Here is a 13,581-nt window from a genome sequence, read left to right on the forward strand (position 1 = left end):
CTGTAAATTGGTTGATTCTAAGATGAAACTGGGAACAGTAATAGTAGTAAAGGTCTTTGGGCGAGGCAAGTTCCATTGTAATCTTGGGAGTGCAGCAGGTGGATTGGTAAAACTCTGAAAAGCTGAAGCCTGGTGTTTCTTTTTCTTTTGTCCTTTATTTTTTTTAGAAGGAATCAAGTTTCAAAACTGTTAAGGTTCTTCTGTCACCAAGTACAAATGTCTAGTAGAGAGATCTTTATGATTTTAGTCCTGGTTATCATTAAAACGAACTGAATGGCAGAAACTTTTCTTCTTTACTCTTGAAAATTTAGGACAGAAGATAATTGGAATTGAAAGGAAATGAGTGGGAGTGAGGTTGTTTTAGCTATTATTTTAAAGTTGGAAGCAGATAAGAAGGTTGTGTTAGGAAGAGGGACAGGGTCTAAAAGAAACTTCAGCAGCAGCTCTTAGAGTTTACAAATAGTTATGGGAAGAAAACAGACAAAAGTGAAAACATCAGTAGTAGGAGGATATGATTGCTTTATTGTTCCTCCCATTAATGTCTTCTACATTAAGAAAAAACTGTAAAGAAGCATTTTAAATTCTGTTAATTCATTTTTGGCGTTCAAATTTGATACAAATTGTCCCTTCAGGCATTCTTCTGATAAAGTAGCCAAGTTAGAAAGCCAAGTAGAGTCATACAAAAAGAAACTGGAGGACCTGGGTGATTTGCGGCGGCAAGTGAAGCTTTTAGAAGAGAAGAATACAATGTACATGCAAAATACCGTGAGCCTGGAGGAAGAACTAAGGAAGGCCAACGCAGCACGCAGTCAGCTGGAAACATACAAGAGACAGGTGAGGACAGGCATCATCAGTGCTGTAGTACTCTCTGTTGTTCAGCACTTTGTCTTCATAACATGGCTAATACCTCAAAGTGAAAAAAAAAAGCTATGAAAAAAACCAATTCCTGTTTAGAAGACTTACATGTTTTATAGGTACTTGGTACCTTTGTCCTTCTTTTCTGCAGCTCTTGTCATTACTAAATTTTGTTACTTTGTCAAAAAGCAGTATTTCTTGAATTTAAAAACTCACCAGATGTGAAGTTGGGGTTTTTTTCCCTAAAATTATTCCAAATTCATATTCAGTAGTGGGGCTTGAATTAGAGACTGTTCTTTCAGAAAAAGTATCCACTTCTCACTTACAATTTTCCAGCAATGAGGAACACACCACAGCTAAGGTAAGTCGTTCCTGTGGTTAAATAACTCCTTTTTTAAAGGTTCTTGCTTCTCTGATACATCTGAATTTTTCACTTAAGACAGGAGGACACATGTTATCCTTATTGTTCATGTGCACTAGTGGAATACAAAATGTGTCAGCAGCACACTCGGTGGAGTGAAAGGCACCTATTTATCCTCCTGATTATCCAAGTGCCATGTGATGCTGTTTCTGTGCAGCATATGCTTAATCGTGTTTCTGCTTCTGTACTTCAGGGACACTGTATCATTCTGGTATTCTTGTTACAGGGCTAGACAGAGCATGGTTTATTAAAGCAGTAGTGCCTGCTCTGTATTTCTGACTGATCGAACAGTCACAGCACAGGGGTCCCTGTTATGTCAGTTTACCATAGAATAAAGTATAGAAACTAGCACTAAACAATACTGAAAGCCCAGGAGCAATGTGTCTCCCTAAGATTTGACAGATTTTTTTTCCCTGCGCTTGACGATATCAGTGTTTAAAACAAATTATTTCAGCCTATGTGAGCTAATTTTAAATACAGCCCAAGTGATTTTACCGGAAAAAAAAGAACTTGGACAAGAAAAATTGTCCAAGGGGGCAAAGAGAAATGTAAATGTAGAAAGGAATGGCCTTCCACACATGAGTAGTATCAAGTTTACTGGCAACCCAATATTTCACTCCGTTACACAGCTGAGCATGTGATATAGTTGTGTAACCTCAATGTCTGCATTTGATTATTCTTATTTCACCAGCCAAAAGGATTTCGTAAGGGTCAATCCCATCAGTTGTGCTGCTGAAGTACTCCTTTCCTTCAGTGTATTTTATGCGTAGGGTTTCCTGTATGAGGAGCTGTTGTGTGGTGCAAAACTGTTTACTGACTGAGACTGGAATAAGCCTCAGGTGTCCTGTGGCAGATGTGTTTTTATTCACCTAACTACGATGTCTCAAAATGAACACTCTGTGTTTGTCTTCAGTGTCTGTAAGACTGGGCTCCTTTTGAAACCTGCCTGTGACTCATAAATCAGAAAATTATTTTTCTGGGAATCCTGAATTGTGCTATCAGAAGTAAGCTGGATATAAGGCCTATGATGTTATGTCACTGCTGAGTTCTAGTGTGCTCCTGTAATGGGATATGTCTTGTCTGGTGTTTGAAAGATCCAACCTGACTCATGAGGACACCATTAGAGAGTTATTTCTTTGGCTTAGAATCATTGTGCATTGCAGATCAACATGGTTCATTCAAATTTCTATAGTAATCTGCAAGGAAATTGCATCTTCACTGCATAGAGCAATCTCTGTGAGGTGGGGTTGAGTGGTATTCTTTTGTTTTCACTCTTCTGAGAGCAAGCACAAGCCTTTTCTAAGAAACTTTATTTTGGCATAAAGAATTGAAATGTAAAGACTGCAGGATTTTTTTTTTTAGTTTTAATTCAGCCCCTTTGTGCATGTGCCTTCCGATGCATAGTTAACAGTATGTCTTGCTTTTATTTGTTGCAAGATTCCTGCTTTACTCATTCCACATACAGACAATGCTTAGTGAATGTGATAGCAGTTCTTTTTTTTTTTTGTCTTCTGCATTATCATGAAACTGTATGTTTTTATGTACACTCACAAATCCTAATTCAAGACAAATTTATTTTCTGCAGTGTTTTTCTACATACCATAACCTTAGCGTGATTGGTTACAAACATAGATGCATTTGTTTCCATTTGAGGTGAAAATACTAGTATTCTGCAAGTTGTGGCACTGTCACTGGTGAAGGCCTGCAGTTGTTTGTTATACCTGCAGTTATTTTGATAGCCTTAGTGATCAATGTCACATCTGAAAAATGAAATATTTTCATATCTGACATGTTCATTTCTTTTAATCTCAGAAAACACAGGCCTGTACTGGTTTTGCAGCCTTTAATTTAGGAACAACAGCAGCAAAGTCCTCTAAGACTTAGGACCATGCATATTTTAGGCCTTGTAGTTATTTTGCTATAGTTGTACACATTGAAAATAAAAGGCCATTAGAACCACTGGGGAATCTTGATGTAGATGTGGCTATTGCTTTAATAATTTCCTTTGTAATCTAAAAGCCATGAAAACGCCTTCTTATAAACTATTTTGGAAGAAGCTGTAGGTCTTTAGCTGAGTCTTCATTCAGCTTTTGTTTTTGCAGGTCAGTTTTTATTTAGCTTATATGCTCTCATGCTCTCTGCATTATGAGCTTTACTAGTGTTCAGGGAATGAATCTTTGCTAGTAAAGGCTGAAAGTTTTGAAAAGGGAAGACTTCACTGATTTACCTTCTGTTGTGCTCAGCTTTCACACTTCTGCTCACTTAATTTTAAGAGTTCTTTACTGATCTGTAGTTGAAAGCACACATGTGGCGGTGTTTCTCACTGAAATAAAAAAGAATTGTTTGGAGCCTGTAGCTGAATCTGTGTTAGTTTATTAAAAATTATTAGGACATCTCAGGGAATGTTACCTGGCTGTATAAACTAGTAGCTGAATTCTGAGTAAGGCTTGTGAAGTAAAGTTAACAAAAGACTGGCTTTCCTAGGAGTCTTTTCTTTTTATTAGACTTTTCACAATGCAGAAAGATTCTTCTGCTGTTCCTAATCTTTTTGTTCCCTAGAACTACATGGATTTTTTTCTGCAAACCTTTCTTGAGTTTAAATTCTTGTTTTAGATGTAGTGAAAATCACATTCTTTCTATCTTTTGCTTGCACTAAGATACAGTATTTGAATGCTTTTTATTTTGATGAAACACAGAACAATTGATTAAAGAAATTTTTAGTATGTCCTATAAGTAACAATTTCACTTGTTTTACAACATGACTTGTGGTGCATTGTAATTGGCTACTTTGTCTTGTGTATTTTGTTTTAACATTTGCAGACACATTATTGATTCTTGTTCTCACAGGCAGTTGAACTACAAAACAGGTTATCTGAAGAATCCAAGAAAGCTGATAAATTAGATTATGAATGCAAACGACTGAAAGAAAAAGTAGACAGCCTCCAAAAAGAAAAAGATGTAAGTGCCAAGGTGTTATTTTTTTGTTAGTAACAATAGCAGCTTTGTATCATTTATAACACAGAGTTGTGGTAATTATAGTTAGTCGTCTTTTTAAATAAGGAAGTCTTTTTCCTTGAAAATTTTCTAATGTTTGTGTACAAGATAGTTTTTAAACCTAAGAATTGTACAGCATGGAATAAAGTGACTGTACAAAATCACATGCAAACCATTTTTAAGAGGAAAAGCCTTCATATTTGGCATCTGAAGTTCTTTCCTGGTCATTTACCATGAGAAAGTTAATAACTACCCAGGGTAATTATTATGTATTCTGAAAATTTACAGAATATTTATTTGCAACAGGGTTTCTGCAGTATCATCCTGGAACTAAATTCCTGTTGCTTTTCCCCCCTATGACATTCTTTGGGTTATCATCAGCACGCTTCTCTTTGTGGAGTGATCACTAGTGTAGGAAGAGTCTTAGTAGTTGTGTAGAGGGAAATGTCCTTTGTGGCAATCTCACCTTTTATGACAGCTCCTTGTTGACCTATCTTGTACTGCCTATGTGGAACACACAGGGTAGATACGAATTTATCCCCCTCATCTTGTGTCATTTGCTGCTAGTGATTCTGTGATTAATTGCTTTGTACTCTCTTGCTGAGACTGGACCTTCCAACTTCTCTTACACGCTGTCGTTTCTCAATGGTTGATTTCAGCTTGTTTCTTATGAATGTATATGCAGTTGGTTCAAACTACCTAAAATCAATGTCAGCAATTGCAGCTAGCAGTTTCTTAGGCATGTTTTAATTAAAAGTCTATTGATCCAACTATCAAAAACTCTGCAGGCTTTTTCTCAATAGTCATATTTCATGTCCAGTTATTTCCAGATTTCCAAGCCCAGCACTTAAATATAATTTGAACTGAAAGTTTTCAGTTACTTTATGTTCATAGGCCATTGATTCCCATTTTTTATTAAATTTTCAAGCTCTGATAGACACTTGACCTTCACATCACTTCCATCTGCCTTCAAATCAGGTTGGAATGCACATAATAGCTGTGTTGGTATTGTGCTTTGGCTTTCTTTCCTGCTTTTTATTTTTAAATTATTTTTTTTTAATTATTTTATGTTGAACAATGGTGAAGTTGTTTCAGTGGCTTATCCATGGCTCAGCGGCCCATTTCATCTTGCACAAAGGATCTGAATTGCAGGCCATTTTTATGTAGTTCTATTATTTACCCTATGGCAAATAGCTTTTTTTTTTTTGAGCTAGATGTTGTTCTTAAGTGCATTCTTTTGAATGGATATGCACCTGTGAGAAGCAAATTACAGGTAAAATCCCTCATCCTGAGAATTTAGTGATTCAGTGTATCACCTACTCTTTCTGTTCTCTGTTGTCAATATGTATCAGTAAAGTAGCCCACCACAGGTTACAAACTAGGTAGTGGTATCTTGTCAGCTGTATTTTGGAAATAGTTACTGAAATTGCTTATATTGTTTTCATTATGTTCTGGTAAAGCATGGTAGTGTTTGCTATCTTCATCAAAGTAGCTTGGAATTTTACCTCTGTGTTATAAGTACTGTGATAATTATTGAGCTGCTTGTACCAGTGAAGCCCTAGAGCTTTTTCTGTTCACTAAAATATTCTGGCATTTGGCAATCAACTGTTAGTAAAATGAAATGCTGTCAGCCAACACAACTCCATGCCTATACCGAGGCAAGGTCTATCTTGGACCATTTAGTAATACTGAACATGTCTGATTTTGGAGCAAACTGCAATTTGGATCATTACATCCAAATACATAGCAAACTCTTTCCTCTTTTTGACTCTTGGCAACCTTCTGGACAAAAAAACTTGGTGTTACCTGTTGATTCTCATTTTTTTGCCAGAAGGGTAGTTGTGCCAAATTGAAGGACTATTTACCTGATGCTACTGAATAGCACATCTGTCTGGATCCCAAAGTGATCCAGTCCTGTTCTTCAGTGCTCTTTGGACTAAGTCTTAAGCAACGAGTTTTCTTTCATAGCCAAGACACTGGTGAATGACAAGGACAGCTGACACACAGAAGGCATGTGATATGGAAATGTGGTCTCTCAACTGTCTTCCATTTCCCTTGGAATCAACCCTAATGAAAGGAAAACAGCTGAGTGGCCCTGTGTATACTATTTACTACCTGGTAGCAGAACGTTATACTTGGTCACTAATGTCTTGATTTTGTAAGCTTATACCCCTGCTATTTTTAGTCCAATCAGATCAGCAACCCTTTTCTGAAAAAAAAAACAAAAAACAAAACCAAACCCAAACCACTGTTCCTGTGGAATATATAATACTTACATTTATTCTGTTATGGAATAGGCTGATACCTTAATTTGAAAGTAATTTCTAGAGTTACATTAAATAATTTTAAAAATTTTGAAGGCTGTTAGAGATGGATTTAGACTGCCAAGACTGATATTCATTCTCTTTCCAATTATTCAGAGATTAAGAACAGAAAGGGATTCTTTGAAAGAAACTATTGAAGAACTTAGATGTGTACAAGCTCAGGAGGGTCAACTCTCCACTACAGGTAAAGGACAAATAAGGAGATTAAATGCCTCTTTTCTAAAGTGTACACGAGTTTTCTGTAGAGTGTTGAATGTGCTTTTGTTTAGCACAGAATAAATTTAATCTCTTCTAAAATCAGCAGTGGAAAACTTAACAAAAAACAAAACCAAAACCCAAACAACTGTTCCTGTGGAATATATAATACTTACATTTATTCTGTTATGGAATAGACTGATACCTTAATTTGAAAGTAATTTCTAGAGTTACATTAAATAATTTTAAAAATTTTGAAGGCTGTTAGAGATGGATTTAGACTGCCAAGACTGATATTCATTCTCTTTCCAATTATTCAGAGATTAAGAACAGAAAGGGATTCTTTGAAAGAAACTATTGAAGAACTTAGATGTGTACAAGCTCAGGAGGGTCAACTCTCCACTACAGGTAAAGGACAAATAAGGAGATTAAATGCCTCTTTTCTAAAGTGTACACGAGTTTTCTGTAGAGTGTTGAATGTGCTTTTGTTTAGCACAGAATAAATTTAATCTCTTCTAAAATCAGCAGTGGAAAACTTCAGCTATTCATAGCGTCATAAGCAGGCAAAAGCTTAGAATGTTATTTGACTCAATCATAAATTTTAGTCTCCTCTCCAGTGGGATATTTTTGTAATGTGTATCTGATTTCTATATAGTTACATAGTTTTCTTTAGAGACATTTTCTCTTGCTGTTTCCTGTGTTATAGTTCATTTGTATGTGTAATCTTGTGTACTTTGTAGTTCTTAGATAAGATAATGAGCAGGAAATAAACTGCAACATTATTTCTTCAGAATGCATTGAATCAGACGTAATGGACCAAATGAAAGAAAGACCAAATGAAATGGTGTTTGTCTGTCAGTCTTGCTGTAGCCTGACTTTGTGTCGTTTTACATTGTCTAGCAGTAGTGTGAAGCTTCTAGAACAATGTCTACTTCTTGTCATGTGAAAAAGTCAGTGGTATGCTTTTCCTTACTCAGGATTGATGCCTCTGGGAAGACAAGAGCCTTCAGACAGTTTAGCAGCAGAAATCATTACTCCCGAAATAAAGTAAGCTAATGCATGCTTTGTTTTACTAACCTCTACAATGATCAATGGCAAGTTGAACATTAGTTGGCAGTGCCCTGGCAGCCAGGAGGCCCAACTGTGTCCTTGGGGGGCACCAGCCATGCAAAGGAGGGGATTGTCCTGCTCTGCTCTGCACTGGGGCAGAATCCTGTGTGCAGTTTTGGGTGCCACAAAATGAGAAAGACATAAAGCTCTTAGCATCCTAAGGAGGGCCACAAACATGGTGAAGAGCCTTGAGGGGAAGCTCTGTGATAAGTAGCTGAGGTCCCTTGATCTGTTCAGCCTGGAGAGGAGACTGAGCAGAGATTTTATCCTTCCTCATGGGACAAAGAGGAGGGGCAAACACTCATCCCTTCTCTGTTGTGACCAGTGTCAGGGCCAAGGGAATGGTCTGAATTTGTGTCAGGAAGGTTTGTCTTGGATATTAGAAAAAGGTACTTGTTGCCCTGTTCTGATTGCCTGTAGCTTGATGATGGTACCAAAAGAATTGAGTATTTATGAGTAATAATTAAGGGGAAGGTCACAAGGCAGATATTCTGGTGGGTGTGTTATAGATCCCTTCTCTGGGATATTATGCTATAAGGGGCTGGGAGATATCTTGAGATTGCTGGCCCTTCTTCTTATGGAGGACTTCAACTTACCAGATGGCTGCTGCAAATGCAGCACAGCAGAAAGGGATCAGTCTATCTTCTTCAACTGTGCAGAAGATAACTTTCTAACATAGCTGCTGAGCAAGCCAACTAGGGAAGATGTGGACTCTCTGTTTGTAAGCAGGAAAGATAGATGGTGTGATGATCAGAAGCCATTTTGGGCACAGCAACCACTCAGTGAGAGAGTTTTTGGTTAACAGAATTAAGGAGAGAGGCCAGCAGAACCTCCACTTTGGACTTCTGTAGGGCAGACTTTGACCCGTTTACAGGCCTGGTTGACAGAGTTGCTTGGAAGTCAGTCCTGAAGGGCAAAGGAGTCTGGGAGGACAAGAAGGAAGTGTTAAGGTGAAGGAGCAGTCTGTCTCCGTGTGCCAGATGGTGAGATCAGGAAGAGTGGCTTGGCTGCACAGCGAGCTTTGGTCAGAACTCAGGATAAAAAAGATTGTGTTGTGTTTGGAAGAAGGGGCAAAGCCATGGGGAGGACTACAGAGATGTTGTGCTGTTAATGCAGGGAGAAAATTAAATGGGCCAAATCCCAACTGGATCTTAATCTGGCTACTGCCAATAAAAGACAATAAAAAATGTTTCTATAAATACATTCACAATTAAATGAGGGTTAAGGAGAATCTCAACCCCTTATTGATTGCAAGGAGAACCATACCAGTAAAGGATAAGGAGAAGGGTGATCTACTCAAAGCTTTCATTGACACAATCTTTGATAGTAACGCCTCTGATCTGGAAGACAGATGCAAGAAGCTGAATCAAGTCACTGCAATACAGGAGGAAACAATTATGCTATGCCTGCTTACAGCAATGCTACCTGCTGTGCCACTTGGACACCCCCAAGTTCATGGGGGTGGGTGGGATCCACTGAAGGTACTGAGGGAGTAGCTGCAGATAGGTGTTGCAAAATTCACTCTGAAACAGTTTTGGATTGTGAAATAGAGTATCTCTACTTGCAACTGTAGCAAGTAGTAGCCAGAAAGAATGAAAAGTCAAGCTGAGTGGGCGGAGAGTGGGTGACTCTACCTGAATGCTTCAGCTTTTTTTAAGGAGTCTGGGACAACCCCCCAGCCCCTGCCCCACCATTCTGTTTTCTAGCTGCAGGAAGAGAGTAGCAATTTTGGGCACAGATAGATATGGAATACAATAACATTCTGGGTTACTCAGGACAGTGTTTCTCTGCTGGAGGGTCGAAAGGCTCTGCAGAGGAATCTGAACAGGTTGTATCAGTGGACAGAGGACAATGTATGAAGTTCAGCTTGGCCAAGGTCCTGCCCTTATATCATGACAACCTGTACAGTGCTGCAGGCTTGGAGAAGAGTGGATGAAAAGATGCACATTGGGAAGTAATTGTAGAGTCATAGAACAGCTTGAGTTGGAAGGGACCTCAAAGATTATCTTGTTCCATCTACTGTGCCATGGGCAAGAACACCTTCCAGTAGATCAGGTTGCTCAAATCTCCATCCAGCCTAGCCTGGAATACTGCCAAGTATGGGGCATTCAGAACTCCCTTTGCCATTGCCTCCAGACCCTCAAAGGAAAGAATTTCTGTTTCATGTCTAATCTAAACCACCCCTTTTCAGTTTAACAGTACGCTCCTTTGTCTTGTCTCTCCACACTCTTGTAAAAAATCTCTTTCCAGTTCTGTTGTTGGCTCCTTTCAGGCACTGTAAAGCTGCTCTAAGGTATCCCTGGAGTCTGATCTATAACCCCAACCCCAGCTCTCTCGGCCTGCTTTTAATAGAGGTGCTCCATCTCTGTGATCACCTTAGCAGCTTCGTCTGGACTCTCTTGAATTAGTTGACATACTTCCTGTGCTGGGACCCCAGAGCTGGGTGCAGGGTTCCAGGTGGGCTCTCAGCAGAGCAGAACAGAGGGGCAGAATCCCCTCCCTCCCCTGCTGCCCACGCTGCTTTGGATGCAGCCCAGGACACGTTTGGCTTTCTGGGCTGGGAGTGCCCATGGCTGGGTCATGTCCAGCCTCTCACCTACCAACACCCCAAGTCCTTCTCACAGGGCTGCTCTCCATCTGCTCATCCTGCAGCCTGGACTGGTACCAGGGGTTGCCATAGGCCAAGGGCAGGACCTTACACTTGGGCCTGGTTGAACCTCATGAGATTTTCATGGCCCAACTTCTTCAGTTTGTCCAAGTCCCTGTGGATGGCGCCTGTTGTTCTGGTGTGGATTTGATGGTGTTGGTTGACAGCAGCTGAACTTGAACCATTGAGTGCCCAGATGGTCAAGAAGGCAAATTACATCCTGGCCTGTATCAGCAAATAGAATGGCCAGCAGGACCAGGGCAGTGGCAATTACAGGATTGTAATCAAATCCTGTGTCTAGTTTTGCACCCTTTCACTACAAGAAGGACATTGAGGGGGTGGAGTGTGTCCGGAGAAGGACAGTAGAGCTAGAGAAGGGTGTAGAGAGTTAAGTCCTTTGAGGAGCAGGAGGTTGTTTATCCTGGAGAAAAGCTCACCCCTGAGCCTCCTGTCATTCTCTACAGCTACCGTAAAAGAGGTTGTAATGAGGTGAGGGTTGGTCTTTTTTCCTGAAGTTGTGCTGGAGAGGTTTAGATTGGATATTAGGAATAATTTCTTCACCAGGAGGGGTTATCAAGCATTGAACCCAGGGAAGTGATTCATCCCTTGTGGTATTTAAAAGATGTGGTGCTTAGGGACATGCTTCTGTGGTAGACTTGGCAGTGCTGGGTTTATGTTGGATCTTGATGATCTTAGGAGTATTTTCAACCCAAATGGTTCTGTGATTCTGTGTAAAAAGACTAAAGGTTGAAATTACTTGCTCAGATTTATGCAGTAGTTCAGTGGCAGCTGAGATTACAGTCTTTGTTCACACTTGGTATTAAATTTTGCATTCTCTATTCTCCCTGTATATTTGTTGAGCTGTACTCTGAGGTCTGTTGGGGGCACTGAGGTACTTTCCTTGTGTTCTGTGTTCTGCAATTAGAACTTAAATTTGGTTTGTATTTGGGGGTTTGAAGATATGATTGTTGTTTCAGCATCTGCCTTAAAAAGATATTTATGTTGTTATTTTACTTCCAATGGTAAACTGTTTTCTTTGTTATAGATATTGGTTGGTTTTTTGTTTGTTTTTTTTACAAAATTGTGTTGAACGTGTTTAGGGAGAAACTCATCCGCCTTCAGCATGAGAACAAGATGTTAAAATTGAACCAAGAAGGTTCTGACAATGAGAAGATTGCCTTGTTGCAGAGCCTTCTTGATGATGCAAACTTACGGAAGAATGAACTGGAGACAGAAAACAGGTAAAAAATGTTGTCCTTTGCTTCAGTTGACCTTCCTACAGGGATCCCCAGGAGAAGAAAGACATGGATTTCATGGAATCAGTCCTGTGAAAGGCCATAAGGATGTGATTATAGGACTATGGAGTCCTCTGCATGAACAAAGTCTGAGGGATAGAGACTATATAGCCTGGAAAAGAGAAGGCTTAGGTTAGATCTTATCAGTGTATCTTATCGAAGTGTATGATGGGAGGGTCTAAAGAAGGTGGAGATAGACTCTTGTCAGTAATACTCAGTAACATGGCAAGAGGGTGTGGCAGAGTTTAAAATACATTATATTTCATCTGAATGTGAAATATACGGGGTGTTTTTGCTGTGAGGGTTGCTGAACACTGGAGTATGTTGCCCAGAGAGGTTGTCTCCATCCTTGTAGATATTTAAAACTCAACAGGACATGTTCCTATGGCAGCCTTCTAGCTGACCCTGCTGGATTGAACCAATCAGCATGCAGACGTCTGTGAGACCAGACAAAGTGCATCAGAACATGCCACAGTATTTGGCTGATAGTGATGTAGGCTGCTTTGTATCTGAGCTTTGAATCTGTTATTTATCTAATCTTCCCCTGTCTTCCCCTTTGACTGGGGGAGGTGCCTGAAGCTTGAGAAAAGGTAAACACTGCATTCAGCTTCAAGAAGGGCAATAAAAAGAGTATGAGGAACTATTGAGATTGGTCAGCCACAGCTCACTTTCTGGAAATTTCACAAAGCAAGTCCATCTGGAATCTATTTCCAGCTACATGAGGGACAGGAAAGTAATTAGCAAATGTCAATGTTAATTTATTCAGAGTAAATCATGCCTAACTAATCCAGTTCTCTTGACAAAGAGATGACTGCACATGTGAAGAAGGGTGAGAGGATAATACTTAGCTTCAGCAAAGCCTTTGATAAAGTGTCCCATGGTATCCTTATGTTCAGAATTCCTGGATATAAACTAAATAAGTGGACAGTTAAGTGAGCAAAGAAAAAATTGACTGGACAGTGAGACTAAAGTAGTAGTATTGTCAGTGAAATTAAACCCAGCTGGCAACTGGTTCCTCAGTCATCAGTACAAGTATCAGCACTGTTTATCACTTTTATTAACAACTTCACTGATGAAAGGGGCTACGCTCTTAGCAAGTTTGAGAATGATAGCACTTTGGGATGTCCTGAAAAGGAGAACTGTTATTCAGAGGAGCTCAACAATCCAAAGAAATGATGAGACCCCTGTCCCTGGCTGTGGAGCAGCTCTGCTGCAAAAGCCCTGGGGTCCTAGTGGGTGGCAAAGGAGGATGTGTTATCTGGGGACCTTGGAGTTGACTGTGATCTGGACAGTCCTCACTGAGGTGCAGGCTGTCAATCTGCAAAAAATTATTCTTCACCTCTCATCAGTACTTATGATATCACATCTGGACAGAGCATGTAATTTTGGATTCCACAGTACCAGAGAGATGTGGATGTATAGAAGTGCAGCAGAATGCTGCTAAGGTGGTAGATACTGTGATGTGTGATAGATGGGATAAAACTAAGAATTGTGTTTGTCCAGGCCAAAGGAAAGGTGACATAGAGGAGAGTACTGTCAGCTGCATCTGCCTGATGGGAAGGTAGAAAGAAGACAGATTTGAGCTATTCTCAAGAGATACTCTCAAGAGTGGGAGGACAATAGGCAAGAGACAAAATATGGAGTATGGGTCCAAGCTCTAAAAGGGAAGCCCAGAGAGACTGTTGGGCCTCTGTCCTTACAAGTGCTTGAATCTGGTATTGGATATGATTCCCAGCAATC

The 13,581-nt window shown here is 39.8% G+C and overlaps 1 protein-coding gene across 5 annotated transcripts in view; it reads left to right on the forward strand.

Annotated features, from left to right (window-relative positions):
• HOOK3 (hook microtubule tethering protein 3) overlaps positions 1 to 13,581 on the forward strand; it is a 79,703-nt gene that overhangs the window by 43,225 nt on the left and 22,897 nt on the right. For all 5 annotated transcript variants that reach the window (XM_039724195.1, XM_039724196.1, XM_039724198.1 and 2 more), the window contains exons 11-15: positions 633 to 834; positions 4,124 to 4,234; positions 6,691 to 6,778; positions 7,767 to 7,836; positions 11,647 to 11,787. In XM_039724195.1, coding sequence (XP_039580129.1) covers positions 633 to 834; positions 4,124 to 4,234; positions 6,691 to 6,778; positions 7,767 to 7,836; positions 11,647 to 11,787 — 612 coding nt within the window. The remainder of the gene's footprint in view (positions 1 to 632; positions 835 to 4,123; positions 4,235 to 6,690; positions 6,779 to 7,766; positions 7,837 to 11,646; positions 11,788 to 13,581) is intronic.

Source organism: Passer montanus, unplaced genomic scaffold, assembly GCF_014805655.1.
Source record: "Passer montanus isolate IOZ18808 unplaced genomic scaffold, ASM1480565v1 scaffold52, whole genome shotgun sequence".
In the NCBI taxonomy this organism is placed as follows: Eukaryota; Metazoa; Chordata; class Aves; order Passeriformes; family Passeridae; genus Passer; species Passer montanus.